Here is a 23,231-nt window from a genome sequence, read left to right on the forward strand (position 1 = left end):
TAAGGTATCTTTTTTAAAACACGTCACAAAACAAATATTAACTTTTGTAGGACAGTAAAACAAAAAGAAATGTGACACACAACATTAACAGGTGATTTACTGATTTCATGACACCTTTCCGATCACATTAGTGTTTTTTAGTTTTCAACATACAGATGTACAACATGTAAACAAAACTAACTAACTAAAAATAAATCTTATTTAAAATAAATCTTTTTACATATTCTACACATAGAGGAAGAATAGTGTGAATTGTTTCATGTTTTACTATGCGATATAATCTATTTATGACTTGACAGCAGGACACAGTAGATAAATAGTTCAAGATGCTTATAAAAAATATACATTTAAGTAAAAACTACAAACAACTTAAGCTATTGAAATTTGTAATGTTTAAAGAATATAAAAGACAACATAGTATCAAATAAAAAAAAATTAAAATAAAGTTTGAAAAACCCCTTCTATTCAAATCACAGCACATAAAAGCACTAACGGGGTCATCTTGAAAATCCCCTCTTATACAAACAAACATATTTTACAAAATAAATAAAACAAGCTATGTTTTGGCTTTTGGTTAGAAGACCTAAAACCACTCAAAACCTTCGTTAAAGACTAATTTTCCAGATATGTTACTTAACAGGACACATCCATTGACAAACTTCAACAAAAGCCAATAGAATAAAAAAAAAGATTAAAAAAAAACGTAGCATTTTTCTTCTGTTGAAACCTGTGAATGTTAAAGGTCGAAAGACTTAACATCTCAATGTCTAAGTCAAAAGTGCAAATTTCAGCTAAAGGAGCAACATGACGGTGTTGCAGAGCGACAGCCCCAAAGCATCACTGCTCTAGAGCAGATCTGCATGGAGTAATGGACCAGCAACAGTTTGTGAAGACTAACAGAAGTCGTTTTACTGCCGTCATTGCCAACATGGAGTATAAAACAAAGTATTAAGTTGAGCTTTTGTTATTGACCAAATACTTCTTTTCCCCCATAATTTACCAATAAATTCTTTAAAAATCAAACTATGTGATTTTCTGAACGTTTTTTCTCATTTTGTCTCTCATAGTTAAGGCATACCTGTGATGAAAATTACAGGCCTATTATCTTTTTAAGTGGGAGAACTTGCCCAGCTGATGACTGACTAAATATTTTTTTACTTTTTTTTCATCAACTCCTGTTGCTGTAGAAATCAGAGAAAATGTGCTGAAAATGGCAACAGGTGACAAGGATCTTTGGTGCATTTTCACCAGCTGGTTGCTGTTATGGTTAACTACCTGGTTCATCTAAGTCAAATGAGTTTCTCTACTCCTTCACAGGAGTCGTTAGCAAAGTGCAAATTGTTGAAATAAAGTTTCTGTTAAAAAAAAGTCCTCGTGGAGGGCTCTGCATGCATTTTTGCATGGAGAGAAGAGAACTGTAGATCCAGAAGGCCACGAAAAAAAGTCAGGTTGAGGATGGGGTCAGTATGTCCGGAGTCGGAACACCTTGCTCAGGCGGGACGTGGCGCTGGAGTAGATGAGGAAGGAGCCTTCATCTGTGCGGAAGTGCTCCCAGTCTCTGCAGCCGAACGTGGGGAGACTGTGGACAGGGACAAAGCCCTCGTAACCCTGCCACCTGCAAAAGGCACACGGCAACAGTCACGCAGGCTCGGCAGGCACCTGTAGGTTGGAATGAATGCCACACACCTGTAGATAATGCTGTTCAGAGAGTAGGAGCTGCCGTCATGAGAGTTTGCAACAACCAAGAACTTCTCGTCTCCAATGATGAAGAACTCCCAGTCCAGAGCACTAGGGACACAAACAACCAGGCAAACAACTATGTGGATTATTATAGAAAAACATTAAAAATAAAGACAAAAATGCAGACAAAAACAAAAGAAAGATTGATAATCTATCATTATGTACATTTTTATTCTCTCCTCCCCCACTATGTTGGTTCCAGCAACCCAGTGACCCCGACAGGCATTAGCAGGTTCTGAAAACGGATGATGGACCATCAGCACTTCAGTTGAAAAAAGACCAGCAGGTGTCAGCATTGACTCAACATGAGCATCATAAGGGGGCAGCTGAATATCCACAAACAGACTTTAGGCACAAGAACTAACATTTTTATGAATATGTCCATTTAGCTACACTTGTAATCTAAATTCCTGTCATGGTGATACACAAAAGATAAAAGAAAATAAACATTCAGGGAAGATTGATGTTTGTTTTACTTAGCTTTCTCTAGAAATGTGCCAAATAGCTTCAAAATTCACTTCTTGAGTCTGAATCTTGTCATTAATGTCAGACACAGACCGTGTCTCCGAGTTCAAAGCCTTCTGGACCAGTTTCTAGGGCAGGGGTGTTTTTCTATTTTTTTTTAAAGAAATCCTGCCTTATTTGCTGCTGCTTACTTGGATCAGGTGTGTTTAGCCAGTAAAGGAACTTCATTGGCAGGTTATTTGGAAAACATGTTGGCCTGTGTTCTAGGATCTTAAACAAGTTAACATCTCGTCTGGATGTCAGCAAATTATTTGTCTATTTGGATTTTAAATTGTTTTCTTTGAAGACTATTCAGGAGTTAAATTAAAACAAAAAAGAAGATGTGCAGTGCTGTCCATCCATCCATTCATTTTCAAAACTCCCTGATTCCCTTTTCTGTGTCATGAGGTTGCTGGAGCCTATCCCAGTCACTGCCAGGTGGATTCACCTGTGTAATTTATTTTTAATACATTTTTTGCACAAACATGCCTTGTTCCTGTCAACATTTGCACAATTTTCACATTCACAGTAAGTTTAACCACAGAACCAGCTGAGCAGCCTCCACTGGACCCATGGGGATTGTTTAAGGACAGCACAAAGGTGAGGTAAGTAGGCACTGGTGGGTACCTAACCAAACCGGAGTTTAATCAGCGACCATCCAACTAGACGATTCTGTCACTTAACACTACAATTTGGATACTTTCTTGGGTTAAAATACATTTTACCGGATGAAGATTCTTAATTCTGAAGGCATGTCATCTCAAACTAAGTTTTCTCTGAGAACCAAACATGGTTTTTATGTTTTTTCCACTGTCCATACATATTCATCCAATTCATCCAACTTAGTAAAAACACTGCTGATTATACAGAAAGAGCAGTTGCAGTCTACAATCCTCAATTTTTCTTATCCTCAGGACCTGGGGTTCATCATTTTGCACAAAGCGTGTATATTTTCTGTCCCTTCAACCTCTGCTGAAGTTGTGCAGCCTCTACAGTGAGAACGTGCTGTGAACCTCTTTGAGTGAGCACGGAGCTGGAGCTTGGTGGGATCACCTGTGAGTGAGGATCTCCTGGAAGCGGATAAAGGTCTGGGTCAGTGAGTTGAGCTCGTACACTGTGGAGTTGAGACTGTACAAACTCTGGCCCGTGTCTGCAAACTTGTGGCTGTTGGCGACCACGAGGAAGAACCTGCCGTCAATCTGGAACGCCTCCCAGTCTGTGGCTCCGACTGTCTGCAGGAGGAGGAGGAGGAGGAGCAGAACCGAAAGATCAGAGCAAGGAGCTCGAGCTGTAAAAACAGTTCGCTGATGAACTGATCAATGGAAAAATCATTGATGAGAAGACAAAAGGAAACTTGGTAAAATATTACAGAGATTCAGTTGTGGGTTTTTGCGCATTTGAAGTAAGAATCAAAGAACTTTACCTACGGAATCAGGAGTTATCTTCCACGGCATCTTTATAAACTGCATGTAGTCACGATCAAGTATAACCTGTCTGTGGTCCAATGTCACACCGTCACCGTGAGGACTAGTATCTTTAAAGACCGACACCAGTAAAAATAGTGTTTTGGGTGTTTTTAATATGTTCTTGTGGCATTTCTCTGATGATGGAAGACATGTATTAAGAAAATTAACTTCAAAAATTGCATTTCTGAGTATTTATCTATTCAAACGGTTGTGAATCAGGAGCAGACAAAAACGTACTATTTGGAAAAGGGCATGTTTATTAAATGGAAATATGAGTGAGGGGCTGTAAACTAGGAGGACAGCATGTAAAGAGAGAGTAAAGGTGAGAGAAAGGAAATCCCTCCCACGACTCAGAGGCAAATTTCTAATAAACTCCTGACATTCTGCAGAAACTATGTTCTAAAAAACACCTTTTTTTATTTACCGTAGTCTAAAAACAGCATAATTATTATTAACAGACCACTGTGATGATCAGAGAGGTTCTTTGAGTTTTTTCTTTTTATGTCTTAAAAATATATGCTTATTTTCTCAGATTATGGGAGGTTGAACAGTTTCGTTTTTAGTTCCTGTTGACCAGGTCTTCTGCCATGACTGGAGATACAAATGCTGAGTAAAAAGAGGCAAGTGGATGAAAAGGAGGAGAAAATGGGGAGGTTGCAGAGGTGGGTCACCGTTTAAACGCAAAAGTATAAAAAAACAAACAAACATGGATCTCCTATCACATGAATGGCACTTACAACACCTAGCATCTTGCTCAGTGGAGGTTGAGATTTGAACCTCTTCTCATTCACTTAGAAAACAAGGATCTTAACCCAGTGAGCCACCAAATCTTCAGCTGTAACTTGGTTAAGTTAAAATCTTTGAAGTTCTACTGAAATCCTCTCCTACATCTCAGGATGTTTTCCATCAAGGTCAAGAGCAGAGGTAAATAGGAGAGGAGGGAATATTTTTGGAGAGTCTGCAGGTGAGCGGACGTGTTGATGCTGCTGTCTGGTGAAATTAAAGGTCCAGGAGTTTCATGAAGAGCTTTAACATGGTTTTGTGGTTTTTTAAAAGCAATAAAGGACTTTCTGAAGCTGGAAACCCCCAGTCACACTCAGTAATTATTTTGCGGGTTTCCTGTGCTTTACTATACATATTTTAATTCATATGAAGCTGATTTTAAGCTTCTGCTTTCATGTAGTTGCAATAAGTTTTAGCAAGTTTGTTAAAGAAAAACTAATGATGTGAGGTCCAGAACAGGGTCTCTAGCCTCTGAAAAAAGTACAACTTTTCTTTAATTCTTCTTCTTCCAGTGTTATAACAAGTTTACTTTATACTAGCGACTTACAATGCTCTACATCTGTTACATTGACTGTATCTGAGAACTGGATTGAGTGAGTGCGATGTCACCCATAGAATACGAGTTATTTCCAGCTCTAACCAAATAAAGTCAACTCAGTCAGCATTTTTTCCCAATAGTGACGCTGCCATGTTGGAGCCAAACTTCTTCTGTAAGCAGCGATTGGTTTAAGTCAGTCTGAGTCAACTTTTCTATGGCAACCACACTCCCCAATAAGGAGTGAGCTTGTTTAAAGTCCACACCCCTAAGACTTGAAACTGGGCTACAAGAAATCTGTCAAATGTTTCAAATGTTGGATGTGGGGGCCAGTGGGCACCACCTACTTTTATGGTCAGTTATCAACTTGAATAACCTGCACTAAAGAATAAATATTAAAAAAATGAGAATTATCAAGAACATGTTTAAAAAAAAAGGTGGCAGAGCAATAACAGTTATTTTGACAAATATCAAATTTGTGCGTCATGGGCGTCGAGTTTTAATGTTAAGTTAATGTACAGATGTGATCTGAGGTCCTGTGGTGCAATCCTTGCGTCAGGCATGGGGCGTCAGTCCAACAGCAGCTCAATTTTAGCGTCTAGTTTCGGGCCCGTGATGTTTTCAAGGACTTGACCAGCGGGTAGAATACAACTCCAATAGATCGATGCATTCTCAACTTGAACTTCCAGCAATTTTCTTATATCGGCTACCTTTGGGCAAAGGCAGGGTACACCCAGGACAAGTCGCCAGCCTGTCTATGAAAGCCACTGCAGCATTTGGAGGCAGACTGCTTGGATCTCGTGAGCCTTGAGATATAATAAATGATAAAGACCTCTAGTTTTAATCTTATTTTTATATTTCCCTCTTGGACAAATGCGGGACAACAAGTCTTCAAACTGGGTCACAGAGACATGGAAACACTACCGAAGCGGCTGTCATTCAGAAGCAGCTTCCACTTCAGGAGTGAAGCTCAACATACTGGGAGAGTGTCTGAATGATCTCATGAACCCAGACACGGAGACATGATGACAGATGCTTTTGTAGAGCTTTTAAAAATAAAAAAAGAATGATCTCTCACCCACCCATCATAAACTACCAACCCATCTGTCCATTCATCTGGAGCACAGGGGTCAAATTTCTGGCCTCAAGGGCTGGTGTCCTACATGTTTTCCATTGTAGTTTCTTAATAGCAAAAACACATCTGATCTAGGTAATAAGCTGCATGTGTGTGTGTGTGTGTGGGGGGGGGGGTATCTAAAGAAATTGGAAAATTTCCTTGAGGCCTAGAGTCTTACACATCTGAACTACAAGGATTGTTCTGACTTACAGTTTGTTGATGGTGCAAAGGTAAATAAATACAATTCTAATCTACTCCAGATCCACAAAGACAACATGCCACATACCGTGATGTTTTGGAAGCTCTTGAAGTGGCCATCCAACCAGACGTATATAGTGGAGCTGATAGTTGTAGTCCGACCATCAAAGGTATTGGCTACCACCAGAAAGTGGTACGGTCCAACGGTAAAAAACTCCCAATCAAATGCTCCAGTTGTTTGAAGAGTTTGGTTCACCTCAAAGAGCTAGGCAGAGAAAGCAAAGATCAAGCAACTGGACAGGTTGAGAGCTGGATAATTCTTAACCCGAGCTTAACAGAGAAGTTTTCAAGACAAGAAAAAGTAGAAAAATATGGGATCGAAATGACAGTCAACAGAAAAACTGAAGGATTCATGACAAAAATATTGGAAATATGACTAAAATTACATTAGGACGGTAGAAAATCATGAAAAAAAGAAAGATGGACTCTACCTTTGTGTCAGGGTTCCACCTGTAGATCACACTGTGGATGTTGTAGTTGAAGTCTCTGGCTGAAGACACAAAGAGGCAAATGTTTTTATGATCCACATGATCACAGATTTTGGATCCCCCTTTGAGATTGGTCAGAATACCAGTGTGTCAAAATGGATTCAAAATGAATCTCAGGAGTCTTCAGATCTTACATCAATGCTGCCATGGCAACATCTAGCTATCATTCCAACCAGATACTGTAAACTGATGATCTGAATTTCATAGCTTTTATTCACTAGCCTGACTGACCAGATTGAAAAGATTTCTCCAACTGTTAAATCCACAGGCATTACTGTCAGAGCAGGAAGGATTTGCAAGCCCACAATGCTGTTAAACACATATAAACATGGCTAAGTAAAACCTTTTTAGACTGTATGACAACTGAATGTTTGGCAGCCACCCAGTGTCCTGTTGCAACACAGGGCAAGGAGAAATATCAGTTCATCAATGGAGGGATCTACAAAACCGCAGGAGCATGGCAGAGGTTACCAAGGTGTCTAAAATAACGAGGGGATGTTCGCCTCCTTTTGGTATGATAACAATGCCAAAGCCCATGCTTGACACATCTGGTTTGCAAATCATATTTCAGCATTTTATCAAAACCTGTGCCGGTCTTCGAATGGACTGAATCTAGTAGCGTCTCTGGCATTAAAGGGTCCTTGAGATGATGTCTCACAGCCACTACGTATATTTTGAGCTTATAAGATGGTCCAGGAGAATACTAGATTCTGATTGGCTGCTGGGTGTGCATTAAAAAGTGATATCCCACAAGATAACCGCACGGTGAAAAAGAAGCTCCGGTCACCTAGCTTAAATGTTTTGTATCATTGCGCCGGCTTCTTTAAAACAATCTTTTGCTTCATCATTTGGACAAAAACAAGCGCTAAGAGGTGAATTTTCTCTCTGAACTGATGCCTTATCGGAAAGATCAGCATATATACATCGCATTTATCACCGTGTCTTGACTGCAGCGGTGGTGCGGCGCGACGCGGAAATAGTCAGAGCAGAAAAAAAATCTAAAACGTGATGAGTCTGACAATCTTGTAGATTTGAATGACGGTGGAACTGTTTTCCTGTAACAGCAAGTTTAAAATGATTTGAGGCCTCACTTTTTGTCTGGCATCATGAGTTGTTCCTATAAAACACAAGTGGTGACTCCTTTCAGGCCAATTCTGTCTGTTCAGTGGCCCCTTTTTGGTCCTGTTTGAGGGCTTTTATTGCCTGATTTGAACACTGAAAGATGGTGGACTGCATGACAAGCTGTGAACACATCTTAGATGTGATCACAGTCCACCTGCATTCCTTCCCCTCAGATCTGAAACTATCGCTTCGGATCAGTAAGAGTGTTTTAATCTTCACAGGAAAAACACACCCATCAGTGTGGGATCAGCGCAGGTGTAGATGTGTTTGAAGTGTTCGAGTCGAGCTGCGGCAGGACGACGGTCCAGGACAGACAAGCTCCCCGGTGCATCAAAGTGAGCATAAAACCACAAGTCTGTGCCATCAAAAGCTCTAGTTTAAATGCTCTGAACCAACAAACCCACCACAAAACCAAGAGCAGTTCTGATCCTAACAGCTCTGGAGTAATTAACAGCATCAGGCTGCAGCCTTTGCTCATGGTGACTCATGTTTGTTCTCTAAAACACTCGTAAAAGTTTAAGTGTTTTACCAGCAGATGCCTGTGGTTATGGATACCCTCTTCCTTTCAAAATGATGCATTACGATCATCAAAATAAGAGTCTCTACCTCTATGATTGGCCACCACCAGGAAGCTATTGTTGTGGATCTGGAAAGCCTCCCAGTCTTGAGCTCCATGAGTCTCCAGAGCCTGATAACGGACGAAACGCCGCCGCCTCTTGTTCCACCGATAGATGACGGACAGCTCAGGCTCCACTTCCCTCAAGTCTGCCACCACCAGGAAAGTCTGACAGACAACACAGCAAACCATCTGTTTGAGAACATTTACCCTTATGTGTTTAATCAAGAAACATTTAAACATCTCCAGGACTGTCTTGGTTCCAGAGCCACAAATTCTCACCTTACCAAAAAGTGCTGCATAAATAGTAAAATACTTTTTAAAGATAAAAATAAATAATCTGCTTGAAATATAAAAATCCTGAATGGACTTCTTTAAATACTTTGAAAGCCTATTGGTTATACAATTTACACTACTAATAGGGTAAGTGAGGGTGAAGTAGGTGAGACACACGCACATAGTACAGATTTCTTCAAGTCTTCCGAATCCTGCGCAGTGTGCACGGAGCCTGTTAGTGCTGTTCACGTGGGACAGTAAAAACGTGCTCCTTGGATGCAGTCTTGATGGTTTACTTTGGTTTGGAATTTAGGATGGATAAATCCTCATCTCTGCTAAAGAATCTTTCTTTGCATTCTTTGTAAGGAGCCCCCTGGTTTCGGTCTGTTTCTTGGACTGCCAGAGGTTTAGGACCAAAACCCCAAAATGAACAAACGGCAAACCTAAAATTACGTTGTTGTTTTTTTGTCAATAGTTATTGAATGGAATTGTGGATGTAATTTTTAAGATTTGAGGGGTAAACCTAGAAAAAAATTCTATTTATGTGGATAAGTAATCAGCTCCAAATACCGGTAGCCTTATATGGTACAGCTGTGCGGGCTGAATTTCTAAGGCCCTACACGAGCTTTTTGGAAGAAAGACGGTATTTTTTTAGGAGGGTGTTACTGCATAAATGCGTCACCAACAACTGCAAACAAAACACAAAGTTGATGAGTTGTTTTGAAATCTTTTGACCCCAGTCGTCAGGTAACAAACCAAAGTCAATAGACCCACCAAAAAAACCACAGAAAGACGCAAAAATGTCAGCGAGTCAACCTTTACAAAGACTCACAAAGGAACAAGGTGCCACAGACGTCAACAGAGAACAAACACCTGAGAAGGTGTGTGTGTCCAACAAAGTCTGAACTGGACCAAAGGTTTGAGCTTTTCATGGACCCGCTCATCATACATCATCCAGCGTGTGGGTCAAACCTTTTCCAGAGTCATTTTCTCTCTAAGCTGATGTCATTTTCTGCTGCCTTCCTGCCTGGCTCAGTACCTACAGAGCTTTATGGTAACACCTGTGTGTTGTGCCTGAGTAAACAAAAACTACACAATGTGAACACAAGGCTTCAAAACGAAGAGTAGACTCCACCTCAGATATGTTTGTTCCTTCTGCTCTAAGCACCTTTTCAACGTTCATCTGTCCTCAGAGCAGATGGCCTCAAGGGGTCCAATCAGACACTTGGCTCCACCCCTCACATCTGCAGGTCATCTAAGAGGTTTGTCTCACAGCTTTGTGCTTCTACAGTGAAAACGCTGTTGTGTAAAGTTGGGCAGACATGGGGGACTATATCTCTAAGTTGATGATTTCAAATCCTTCTATCTTGATTATAAGTCAAGCATTTTATATTAAACATGATGTAATTACAGATATGAAGAGATTTTGCTATATACAACTCATGCTTGAGATTTGGTTAGTGTTGTTCTGGTGTATGAAACTTGTGCTTAAACCTGAATGGCTTTTTTTTCCTTTTGCACAAACAGTCAGTCTACAGTTCTTTCTGAGGTTAGAACTCCCGACCATCACCAAACATCACCGGACTTTCCAGTGACAGCTCGTCCTCTCATTTTGTGCACTGAGTACTGCTCACCTTGTCATCAATGGTAAAGTGCTTCCAGGCTCTGGCCTCCTGAGTGCTGATGTTCTGGTAAAAGTGGAACGAGCCGTTTTTCCATCTAAAGATACCTGATCCGAGCCTGGAGTCCCTGCAGGAGGAGAAATGAAGGTCACTAATGAGACGGGATCAGAAATGACCATGACACCTGCTGGAGATGATTGCCCGTGCCTTTACACAAAATACTTTGATTACCTTTTTGAGTTGGAAAGTACTGTCAACTGATGAGGCAAATGCCAAGTCTTCCCCTTCCATTTCTGAATTTATTGCAAACCAGCTAGCACTCAATGACTGTATATGGCAACTGGACTGAGTACGTGTGACGTCACCCACAGAAAACGGATTACTTCAGGCTCAAATCAAATGAAGCCAATTCAGTGAACATATGTTTGTTATCCCCATGTTCTGATTTATTTATACAGGTCAGTGGCTTATTAAGTATTTTTTTAAGTATTAGTACTTATTGGCAGCCGCCATGAACAGGCCTTCAGATGGGATGGAGAAGACCTCGATGTCTAAGGTTTTGGAGCGAGTGTACAGGTCCTCGTAATCCTCCACGTAGTCCAGACGCTCTTTACCTGTCAAGTCAATTCAGGACAAGAAGACAGATGAAGCTGAAACAGCTTGTAACCATAAAAACATATTTTAAATGAACGTCAGGGAACAGCATCATATACTTTATGCTTCAGGCATATCATAATGTAAAATAGTCACAGTTGATCTGTTAAACGCTGTTCAGACTCACTCTGCAGCAGCGTTTTCCACATCAGCCCGTCACAGATGAACAGACCCTTGCTTTGGGTGTTGAACCACAGCTGGCCATGTTCTCGTTTTGAACATGGAGGATGGTCTCCCACTGTCACTCGAGTTTCAGCTTCTGGTGCACAACACCAGAAACATTAGTGAGCATTCAAAACAAGAAACAGATAGAGGTTAAAAAAAAATTCATTCAACAGACGTCAACAGGAGCTAACATTTAACCCTCCTGTTATGTTCATTTGTGAGGACCAGAGATGATGTTCCTGGGTCAATTTGACCTGGTGCATGTTTTATTAATTAAAAAATGTCAGACCCAAAAAATCCTAACAAGCAGTGTGAATATTTCATAACTAACTTCATTACTAATTATTCTATCAAAACTTAGTGAAATGGTGTTCCTTACCTCTAACAGGTAGTCATTCAATTATTAGATAATTCACTCGTTTTTCTTAAAAACATACATGCTCAAACTTTTTATTAATTTTTCACTACTGTATTGATTTAGAAAGACTAACATATAAAATACAATAGTTTTACATAACATTGAAACATAATCTTGAAATTTTGTTTTACATACATTCACTGTGAACCAGAAAAAAACAAAATCACAATACAACAGACAAGCAATTGCAATATGAAGTTGTGTGTGTGTGTGTGTAGATATACACAGCACAACAGTGACCAGTCATCACATTGTGCTTTGTACAAATTCATTTTGAACATTTCGCACAGGTCATGCTTGTCTTGACCTGGATCCTGTCTGCGGCTCGACTCGACCCCCGACCGTCCCTCCAACTCCATCTGGATGAAGCTCGTCTGCTGGACTTTATTTATGTAGTTGTAGATTTAGATAAATTAATTCTTCTCTATAGGTTCTGGTAAATCGCCTGTCCGTCCTGGGGGAGGATCCCTCCTTCATGTGGCACCCCTGAGGTTTTTTCTTTTTTTTCCGGAATCCATTTTTTTTTAGGAGTTTTTCCTTACTGCGAAGGGGGGTCTAAGGGCAGGGATCCCAGTTTAGTTTAGTCTGTTTGTTAGTTCAATTTAGTATTCTCCTATTGAATTCTATGTATTCATGATCCTTTTGATTTTATGTTTTACATTTTCAATTACCGATATGAATCCCATTGAGACGACTGTTGTTGTCAATTTACAAAATTGAATTGAATTGAATTGACATGGTCACATGAGTCTATGCCATCCTAGTGGGCCCTGGCACTGTCTTTATGATGTTTTCTGCAGACAAGTTTGTCTGACGCATATTTGGGGATGAAGACCAATGTACTTCACCATTCTTTGATATGAATGTCTTGCTTGGAGGAACAGGAATAGCATTTCCCTCATCTGGTTCAAAATCAGAATCATTAGAATCAGAATTTAGCTCAAGATAGTCTTCTTTTGATCATGATTAGTGATGACTTCCAGAGCCTCCTGGACTGTCATCTTTCTGTTTCTGCTAATAATAATAAGACAGCTTTGTACCTCCAGTTTGACTGCCGGGTCAAATTGACCCAAACAGTATCTATGTGATATAAACATGCAGGGGGGGTTGCATATATGTGAGATGAACCATTTTCATAATATATGTTGAATACGCTAATTAAGGCAAGCAAAAGAATTTTCATGCTGAAAAAATACTTTTAACTATTTTTCCTAGATGTTCAAACTTTAAAACGGGTCAATTTGACCCACAACATAACAGGAGGGTTAAAGTTAATGTTATGAAGGAATTTTTTTGTTGATTGAAAAGCTGAGAGAGCAACGTCCATCCATCCGACCAGCCACTCGTCCATCCATCCAACGCATCCGGGACTGGGTTGCAGGGTGAGCAGCCCAAGCAAACCCTGTGGCGTTCCCAGGCCAGTAGTTTCAGCAGCACTAGGACGTGCCTGGAACACCTCCCCTGGGAGGTGTCCAGAAGGCATTCAGATCAGATGCCAGAGCCACCTCAGCTGGCTCCTCTACTCAAAGCACTTTCCGGGGGGTGAACGAACTTCTCACCCTTTCTCTAAGGGAGTGCCCAGCCACCCTACGGAGGAAGCTCGTTTCAGCCGCTTGTATTTGGGACCTTGTTATTTCTGTCATGACCCAGAGCTCGTGACCATAGGTGAGTGTTGGAACCCAGATCGACCGGTAAATGGAGAGCTTTACTTTTCTGGCTCAGCTCTCTCTTCACCACATCGGACAGGTACAGCAACTGCATAACCACGAATCATTTAAGACTGACGATAAAAATTCATTTCTTTAATCAAATTCATTACGTCCCTTGAGGTGGCTGTCTGACCCCCCACGGGTATCAACAATCCAAAAATCCACAGAACTTGTGGGCAGACCCCACGAGAGTAAAGGTTTTTTCATCTGGTCGAAGGACAGCATGACATAAAGGGCAGACCAGAACACAAACCCCTACTACTAATGGTCACTATGACAACCATCCGTCCTGAAACTGCTGGTGTGTAAACCAAAAGGTCCTAAAGAGGTAACAGTGAGCTCACACACAAACAGAAGCTGCAGAGGCCTGTCAGTCATAAACAAACAACTCTTCATCCTGTCAGTGTGCAGCTCAGGTTACAGAGTCACTGATGCCATCACAGCACAGCGTTTAAACAGGAAACAAGTAAAAATAGAGGTGGAAGTGAGACTCTGTTCCTCGGTTAAAAACCACAGAAGTTCATGAATAGACTCGTCATCCTCACCGTATGGATAAAGCGGTCCCTGGCCGTCCGGCTGGAGAGGTGTGGACTTCAGGACATGTGGAACGGACAGCTCAGCCAGACTGGGTTCAGAGTTGGGGCACAGTCTTGGTCTGGCGTCCGAACCTGGTAGCAGGACCAGCTGCCGCAGCAGACCCTGCAGACAGCTGAACCATGATGAACTAGCCGGACTGTGAGATGCTTCTGATTCAGAGCACAAACTCACAGTGAAGCGGCCTCTCCACTGGCCCCTGCTGCCGATGAAGAACCTTGAACCTTTGGTACTGAGAGCGCTGGGAAACGACTGGATCTGTTTACTGGGAGACAGGAACACTGTTATTAATTTCCAAATCATGGAGAAACATATCATCTTCAACATCTTCATGAGTGGATTTACCGGAAATGGACGAAAAAAGAGATGCAATCAGAAAACCCAAATCCTGATCCAGTTTTTTCAGAAGTGGAATCAAACAGAGTTAAAAGCATCGCTGTTTTATCAGTTACTCACATCTCCAGAGGCGGCCTGCAGTCGATGGTCAGCGTGGCATGCTGTCCGGTGACAGCAAGAACCACAGTGTGCCACCTGTTATCGTCTAAGTTGATGTCCCTAAAGGTCACTCTGCTCCGCCTACCAAGACCTGGAGACATGATCACCAGATGGAGGTGGTTCTCAGAGACACGTAACCCAAGCAGCAGCAAATCTGGGCCCTCCTTCACCATGGAGAAGATGTATTCACTTGTCTGTGAACAGAGAGAACATGATCAGGTTCCACCTGACAGGACAGGACTGGATCAGGATCTTCTTGAATTTCAGTTCACCTTGTGTTTCAATCTTAAGATCTTCAGGGTGGCAACCAAGGAGAACTCAGCTGGAAAATAGTTACAGTTGGTGAAAATCTGTGAAGCGGGGAAACTCGTGGCTGTGGCCATGGTGCCAGTCAGCCTGAACCCTCTGGATCCTCTGGACTGAACCATCTGCAGCTGGAAGGACATGGCTTCCATTATCTATCCATGGCTCCCCAATCTATTTCCCACCTTTCCTGTGCTTTACCTGTGTAGGCAGGGATTGTCCTGGACTTGCCAGAGCTCTGGATAGCAGATCAAGCGGCAGCAGGTCTGTGAACCAAATGCACTTTGTTTTTAGGATGTTGCGTCAACACTAGCTTAAATCCCCAAATTTCAAAAAAAAAAAACACAGCAGGAACAACTGGCGTGTCTACCCTGAGGCTGGAAGGTTGTGAGTTCAAATCCACAATCAAGTCATACCAAAGACTCTAAAAATGGGACCCAAAGCCATTCTGCTTGACACTGCATTTGGGGAGTTGGATTGTGGTGGGTAAACCGCCAGATGGTTCCCAAGCGCAGCTGTGTCTGCAGCTCACCTCTACCCTAGGGGATGGGTCAAATGTGGAGAACAAATTTTACACAGGTGAGAAAACTAAGGTAAAATGCTCTACAAAGAGTCACTCCAGGAGTATATCAGTGATTTGTGTGGTCTCATTCTTTTCATTATTTCTACATGCCTTCATCAATAGACTACATTTTCTTGAAGTAGATGTTCATTTAGTACATTTTCATTTTTATGGTAACTAGATGAGAAGACAGAGTTTTTTTTGTTATTTAGGCTCCTCCTCCACCCTGTGACAGACTGACGACCTGTCCATGGTGTACCATGCCTTTGCCCAACACTAGCTGGGATAGGCTCTAGCAACCCCCTGGTTCCCCAGAGAGATTCAGAAGATGGATGGATGGATCACCTCTCATGGATCCAACTACCTTCTTTCTTTAGGAGGCATCTTTACCTCCAAGGCTTGGACTCTACCTCAGTGGGAACTCTATTGATGTATTTGCTCCAGTTGCAGTTGTTTCTGAGTTTGTTTGAGTTAATCCTGCAATACATTTTAAAAAGTCTTTGCCTTGTTTCTTTTCATTTTGGCCTCAGTTAGTTAGAGGACTTCTGATTTGGTCCCTGTTATCTTGATTCATTTCTTTCTAAGCCCTCTGATAAGACATTTACTGAAATTTGCATCAGTGTGAACAAAGTCAGATTAAAGTTAAGCAACCGTTTTTTTGTTTTTTGGTTTCGCTGTGATCATATGCTCAAATAAAATCAAAGAAAAGCTGATAGAGCCACAGTTGGATCTTATTCTTTACATTTCTGCATCATCCAAAGTGTCAAAACAGCAGTTATGGTGTTTGTTTCATAAACACACAGCTGTTTTGTGTTTATCGACTCTGAAGTCTGAATTCGATACCAACACTTGCAGATTAAAGATATTAGATGTTTTGGGTTTTAACAGTGATAATGTCTACAAAACAAAGCAAATACTTTGATAATATACGCCAACTTTCCCTGTGGATCCTGGACTCTAGACTAACAGAAACAGCAGGATACAGAACGACATCCATGATTAAAACACAGGTTGTTGTGAAATCTTGTCACATTAGACAGAGAGCTAAAAATAAAGACTGATCAGATGTGATGGTGGTTATCTCTCACTAATTTCAGATCCCTGAAAGCGTGCACTTGTCGAGGTGAAGTCGCCACAAGCACGAAAAGAAAATGAGGTGCAAATGACTCTTGCTCCCATGAATAAAGCGAGCTGCATGTCTGTCATGCAGACTTTTATCAGCTCAACTTTGTTTTATGACATTATCAACTCAGCAGCGCACAATTTCCTTCATCTGTGGCTGCAGTCTTGATCTAAAATTAGACTAAGAGCTAGATTTAGTTTCACCCTCCTGTCATCAGAGTTGCATTATGTCCACAGGAACCACAGGACCACTAGCTTCAGCCTGTTCTGCACGTAAGGTAAATGAGGAACTCCAGAGGAACACTGCAAATGTTAACAGATAAATGTAAAATATAAATTATTATTACGGTCACTAAATTATGTCTTTGTGGCAACTCATTCTATTAACTGCTTAATAGCTTGTAATTGTGTGGAACAATACATAAGGATTAACGCGGCTAATAGCGAGAACAGAGAAATGAAGAAGACTCTCACATATTTTAAAGGCAGTGATTAACTTATGGAACCAACATACAATTTTCCGTTTTATCTATAATATGATTCTAAATTTAAGTTTTATTTTGTAAAACCACTGGATTCTCTCCACCACATCGAACTCATTCTTGACGCGTGTCAAGTCATTCGGTCATTTGTTGAAAATCCATCCACTACTTTCTTAAAGTGGCTGCACTTACCACCAAACTAAAAACCCCAAGCTATTAAATTTGCCAAAAATTAAACGTTTTTAGAAAGGTTCTTTTGGCCGAAAAAAGCAAGTGGGGAAACAGAAGCGGAGCCGTCAACTTCACAATAAAAGAAAGCTGCATTTAACAGACAAAAGCCAGGAGAATTACTCCACATATGGATCTATTGCAACAGTCGTTCCAATTGACCATAATAAGGAAGCATGATATTCAGTAATGTCTAATGTTACGAGGATGTTGCTAATAGAGTTGCCCAAAGCTCGATATAAGTTTGTATTTAAATTCAGAAAATAACAGTTTTAGTGATTGGTCGGATGAGGCTGAAGTTGGTGTCTAGTTTTGAAGATTTTGAAGTTTTATGGTTCCCACACAAAATCTGGTGAACAAATGGAGTTTAAAGCAGCTGCAGATATTTTACAGAAAATGAAAATAAACTTTCCCCTTAAAATATGTCTAAGAAGACTGTCATTCATCCGGGTAGATTTCATCATAATAGCAGTAGGTTTAAAAGTTAAAGGAAACTGGATGCCCCCACTTCAGCTTCGTACAGGCTGGTCCGTGAGAAGATTGCCCGACATAAAACTGGTCTGTGGCCTGAAACAGGTCTGGGACCACTGATCTATTGGATCGAATGAAGAGTTGTTTATAAAGTTGCACAAAAGTGCTTGTGAAAAAGGTCACAAAGTAACTTACAAAGTGTTTTATCAAGTAGTAAAACAAGTAAAAAGTATTATAAGAGCTTAAATTCAAAGTAACTTTTTTGATGAAGTAGTTCTAAAAGTAGCATACGGCGAAGCTTAAGGGGTAACATGTAAAACCTTACTGATATAGAGAGGCTTACAAAATAGGTTTGCAAATATTTGTAACCTTGAGCTTGTAAAACAGTTTTTAATGACATTTATTTATTACGGGTAGCATTCCTCCTCTAAACCTGCTGAATACTTTTGATGGTCACAGGGCTGCTGGAGCCTATCCCAACAACTGATGGGGGAAGGCGGGGTAAACCCTGGATAGGTTGCCAGCCTGTTGCAGGGCTACATGGGGTAACATAGACTAAAAGTTGGAATGGCCTAGTGGATAAGTGCATCTCGAGAAATTGGAAGATCATGAAAAATGTATTTTTGTCAGTCTTTTCAAAAAGTGGAAGTTGAATACGTTGAAAAATGTCAATCCTTTGTTGTTGTTGTTGTTTCTTTGATGATTATGGCACACAAATAAGGAGAACCTGAAATTTTGTGTACTAAAAAAGAATATTTTAAATCAGACAAATTAAAAAAATTATGGTTTTAATCTAAAAACAAAAAAAACGTCTATTTGGCATTACATCAATTATAGTAGTTAGTTACAGTAGTTCGAAGGGTGTGTGTTATCCCAACTGAGAGACCCTTTAAAGATTTAGGAAATACTGTTTTTTTGTTTGTTAATTCCAACTGAAAGTATTTTTTACAAATTACACAACGGTCTATTCAAACTCAATTCCCTTTGTTTTGTGTCGTTTCTATTAAGGCTTTATACCATCATCCTCAACTGTGTCCCTGATGTTGAAATCCTGAGATGTGTTTGATATTATACCTGCTAATTTTCTCAGTGCCAGTTGTGCTTTGTTATTAAAACTAAAACTGGTTTGACTTTGAGTCGCCAACTGAGGCCCACAATTGGATTCTCCACGTGTTTGCCACCATGACACTGGTGAACATACAGAACATTGCATGAAGGATTCGTGTTTATTTTGTCTTGAAAGGCAAACTAAGTTCATTAAGCTAACATTTTTCTCCAATTTGAGGGTAAAAGTCTAACATACGAGGGATGAGGACTGACGATCAATTCAGAATTAATGAAGAATAACAGGTGATGATGAATTTTGCTTAGCTTCTTTCTGATTATGGGATGTACAGTTAGATGAGAGAAGGATAAAAAGCTAATAAACATTACTCAACACTATCTACTGATTTGGCAGAACTGTATCATCATGGAGTGAGATGGGTCAGAGGTTTACTATAATTTTGAGATTAGAGATCAAATATTAAAGAAGATGCAAGGGAGTTCTGTGTTTCTAATCGGCATCGGTTTTAGCTGGAATTCCCCTTAAAGCTCCTCTGAGGCCTTTCTGTGTGTTTTGTCGCAGCAGCAGATCAGTGGAGGATGAATGGAGGGAGGAGGCAGCAGGTTCAGAAGCAGATCTCACATTTCAAAGACTAAAATCATGGAAGCACAAAGCAGCAAAGACGTCTGAAGTGAACGGAACAAACTGGGATGTCACCTTCAGCTTGTCAGACAGGTACAGGGAGGTACCGGGCTGAGCACAAAACACCATCTGCTGGGTTTACTGTGATAAAAACAGTCTTCAGTAAAGGTGTAGTGATGAGCACCTGTTCTTTTATTATTAACTCCAGTTTAGACAGATAAAAACAAATACAGATATAGAACTAAGTAACATAGAATGTCAACCTGAGAGCTAGATCCGCTCCTTTTTATCATGTTTTTCCAGGACATGCTCACATTGACGACTCTTTTCTGAGTCCAAAAGGTAGTTCTCAAAGGAGGTAAACAATAATGAATCATAAACAGAAAAATGTGGTCTCTAAACAGCTGTTAATCCACAAACTGAAGAGATAGTACAATGTTAAGATAACGCAATTCAAAGTTTGAAATGAAGACGTTCGTTAGTCTGTAGAAGGATGCTGAAGTCCTTGTACCTGTGCAGGGTCTCCAGCTGTGGCTTTGGACCGGGACAGTGAGCAACACCCCGGTGAGGAGCAGAGGATAACACGACATCCCTGTTGTATGCAGTGAATGCTTTTTGGACCGCATCAGCATCATCTTCCTGACAACCTGAGGCACAAATAAGACCATGGCTTTGGGATCCTACGTGATCTCCCTGGAAAAAAAAAAAAAAAAAGGGAACAGATAAAATTCACCCTGCTGACGCTGCAACATTAAAAAGTCTGAAATAAAGAAATAGGAGTCTTTGTCATGTCTTTTAAATCTAGATTTTTTTGCCGTCTCTTCCCATGAACAAAACATGCACAAGCATAAAAACACAAGCTGTTTTTTTTCCTCATAGAGTGAATGTGATGATTCAAAACTCTCACCTCAACCCCAGAAACCTAGAGGTTCTTCCTGGGACCAGAGTACCAAGAATATGGATGTGATTTGTAGTAGAAAAAAAATCAGCCAAAACATTTCTAAGAGATTTATCATTTTGTTTACCTGGACAATGAAAGAGGTGCCAATAAAAAGTGTGAATGATTTTGTCATTATTTCAGCAGATTCTGCATGCAATTATACCCCGAAGCTTCTTATGTGGTTGCCAGAGAGCACCAATTGCCTGCTTCATCTCAGTAATGTGGGAGTTAGTGATAGTTTCATGCAGGAAAGGGTTTGGTAAAGATTTAAGAAAATGCAAAATTCAACAAGATCATGAAAGTTTGTTATTCTGTTGTATTTCTGGAGACTCCAGGCAGAGTGTGTCTGTGATCTCGCTTAAGTTATATAATGAAATTGACATCAAACCTGGTCAGAAGGTGATCCAGATGCTGAGGAGGGTCCAGCTCTGGTTTAGGGTTGGTTTTTGAATCCACATGCAACGTCCGGTAAGAAAAAAGTGTGTCTCTCGTTTCAAATTCTTCTGGACCCTATTTGTATGTTTGAAAAAAAAGTTTTATTGCAGGAGGCGAAATTTATTTGTTTTGTTTTAGAAACTATTTTTACTTGGATCCGCTTCCAAAGAAAATTCTGCCAGTTTGTGCCTCTGAGGTCAGAATAAAATCTACACAAATCACAGCTTCTTAAACTTCAAGATTTCCTCCCAAAATCTGTTGAATCTGATTTTTTTTTGTCTTTTCCGTTTGTGCTGCTGGTTTCTGCGTTTAAAAGTCCACCTGTCGTGCTCATCTCTCTCTCTGTCAAAATCTCTTTTCCCTGCAGGTGAGTGTCGCCCGGGAGAGCAAGCGTTTACCTGCAGGCTCGCTAGCCCACATTTAAACATAAAAGAGTGGGAGGGGATGCAGAGGAGGAGGAGGAGGAGGGAAGGGCGGGAGAGCTGCCTCACCTGAAAACAATTTCATTCAATAAAACCTCCATTTAGTCTCAAAGTTAAAAATGTCTTGATAACGCTCAGAGCAGGAGGCAACTCTGATTGACAGATGAGAAATAACCCCTTCACAGGAAAATGTGGCAATAAATCTATAAATAAACTGAGACTTATTACGCATTTAGGATGTGATGATCAGGGTGGTGAGGTAAATCCAAAAACAATCCAAAAGGGAAATCCAAATCAAACAAAGGCCAAAAAACGTCATAAATCCACAGACAAGTCCAGGTCCAAAAACAGAAAAATTACCAACCTGCCAAGTTTGTTTTTAGAGACCCACTCCAATAAAAATAGTGTTTTTAACACATTCCTGTGGCCTTTTTCTCACAATTGAGGAGATAGATAAACAAAATTAAGCTTAAAATTGCATTTCTGAGTATTGATGTTCAAATCTCTGCAGACAACAAAAAGGCCATTGGAAAAAGCTTGTAGTAGGCACAGCTACAATCAGGCCAAAGCTCCCTGCTCTGCTCCATTCTGATGCGTCCACTTGCAGACAAATAGACCCACGTTCGTGTTTGCTTTCCTCATCTGAGCTGGAATCTGGATTAAAACTGCACGGCTGGATAGCTCTGATATTGCTCGCCATTTTTGGGGAGCTGGGCCGTAAGCTAGCGAGAGAGTGTGTAAACAGACCCGCCCACAACTCACAAGTGAATTTCTAATGAGTCACTGCCGCTCTGCAGAAACTATGTTTTAGAAAACAACATAATTATAATTAAAAGACCACTGGAAACGCTTCAAAAATAGAAAAAAAGAGGACTCTTCTTTATTGACTGGGTAGGCAAAATACAAAACCCCTAAACGGACACAGAAGTTGAAAAAATTAGTACTGGTGTGCACAAGAAAGACCCAACCAGGTGTGTGTCCTCTGAAGCTGCTGGAAAAGTAGCAGGATCAGGAGAATTTCTGGTCAAATGGCTCTTTTTGCTTTTGCAAAAATAATGAAAAAGCCCTGATGGGACACAAATATCTGTGTAGTTCTAAAGCTACTTTCTTTGCAGAATTTTAGTGCCACGTGTCTTTTTCTGAGATCCAATCAGAACCAGACCTGAAGGTAATAAGCTCTCCTGACAGTCCAAGTAATCCAGAGGTCTCAGGCCGCAGAGACTGAATGCGACGTGTTTGTTCTGTAGACATGTCTGTTCTTGTCACAAACTAATGTCACATTTGTGGGGGATTTGGGTGGACGTTCAGAAATGATAAATGGAGCACTAGGAGGAGGACAACAGCGAAGAGACAAAGGGAAGAAGCAAAGGATTAATCTGCGACTGTGGCACAAAGGAGACCTGTATGCACAAAAAAAAATATATATAATAATATATATATATAAAAATATATATATATATATATATATATATATATATATATATATATATATATATATATATATATATATACACACACATGCATGTGCTGTGTGTTAATCAAATCTTTACTCAAAATTCTTGCAACGACCTATATTTTTTTTAAAGTGGACCCCAGGAAGAAGTTTTTACATTGGTAAAGACTAATAGGGATAAACAAATATGCAATCAGTTTTTACACAAAAAAATTCAACACAACACAACACCTTTCTGTGTGGAGTTTGCATGTTCTCCCCGTGCATGTGTGGGTTCTCTCCGGGATGTCCGGCTTCCTCCAACCGTCCAAAAACATGCTTCATAGGTTAATTGGTTAATCTAAATTGTCCTTAGGTGTGAGAGTGAATGGGTGTGTGATTGTGGATATTCTACCCTGCGACAGACTGGCGACCTCTCCAGGGCATCCCCTGCCTTCGCCCAAGTGGCCGGGATAGGCTCCGGCAGCCCCGTGACCCCGAAAGGGAATAAACGGTATGGAAAATGAATGAATGAATGAACAACACAACAAAAAATGTCACAACAGCTAAATCTATAGATCTCTT

At 40.5% G+C, this 23,231-nt stretch overlaps 1 protein-coding gene and 1 long non-coding RNA gene across 3 annotated transcripts; one reads left to right on the forward strand and one right to left on the reverse strand.

The window, feature by feature from the left end:
• Positions 1-2: 2 nt before the first annotated feature.
• tspear (thrombospondin type laminin G domain and EAR repeats) lies at positions 3-15,303 on the reverse strand. Its single transcript, XM_023951185.1, has 13 exons — positions 14,835-15,303; positions 14,524-14,756; positions 14,242-14,332; positions 14,019-14,172; positions 11,309-11,455; positions 11,024-11,141; positions 10,540-10,693; positions 8,620-8,797; positions 6,835-6,893; positions 6,432-6,608; positions 3,298-3,476; positions 1,687-1,788; positions 3-1,615 (listed from the first exon to the last, which is right to left on the reverse strand). The coding sequence occupies exons 1-13, from the start codon at positions 15,015-15,017 to the stop codon at positions 1,462-1,464; spliced, it is 1,929 nt and encodes a 642-aa protein (XP_023806953.1). The 5' UTR covers positions 15,018-15,303; the 3' UTR covers positions 3-1,461.
• Positions 15,304-16,771: 1,468 nt separating this feature from the next.
• Positions 16,772-20,132, forward strand: LOC111946745. 2 transcript variants are annotated; one of them, XR_002872489.1, is made up of 3 exons: positions 16,772-16,827; positions 19,361-19,510; positions 19,937-20,132. It is a non-coding gene; the product is annotated as an uncharacterized LOC111946745 (long non-coding RNA). The 2 variants fall into 2 exon arrangements; XR_002872490.1 differs by having other exon boundaries at positions 16,785-16,827; positions 19,358-19,510.
• The last annotated feature ends 3,099 nt before the right edge of the window (positions 20,133-23,231 follow it).

This window comes from Oryzias latipes, chromosome 21, assembly GCF_002234675.1.
Source record: "Oryzias latipes chromosome 21, ASM223467v1".
Lineage (NCBI taxonomy): Eukaryota > Metazoa > Chordata > Actinopteri > Beloniformes > Adrianichthyidae > Oryzias > Oryzias latipes.

Excerpts from the sequence above, each read along its gene's own strand:
- tspear (XM_023951185.1), bottom strand. The coding sequence starts at position 15,017 with ATGGAAGCCATGTCCTTCCAGCTGCAGATGGTTCAGTCCAGAGGATCC. Across the intron at positions 14,757-14,834 it reads TCTTAAGATTGAAACACAAG|ACAAGTGAATACATCTTCTC; the intron begins GTGAACTGAAAT and ends CTCTGTTCACAG. Across the intron at positions 10,694-11,023 it reads TTCATGGCGGCTGCCAATAA|ATCCCGTCTCATTAGTGACC; the intron begins GTACTAATACTT and ends TGGTCATTTCTG.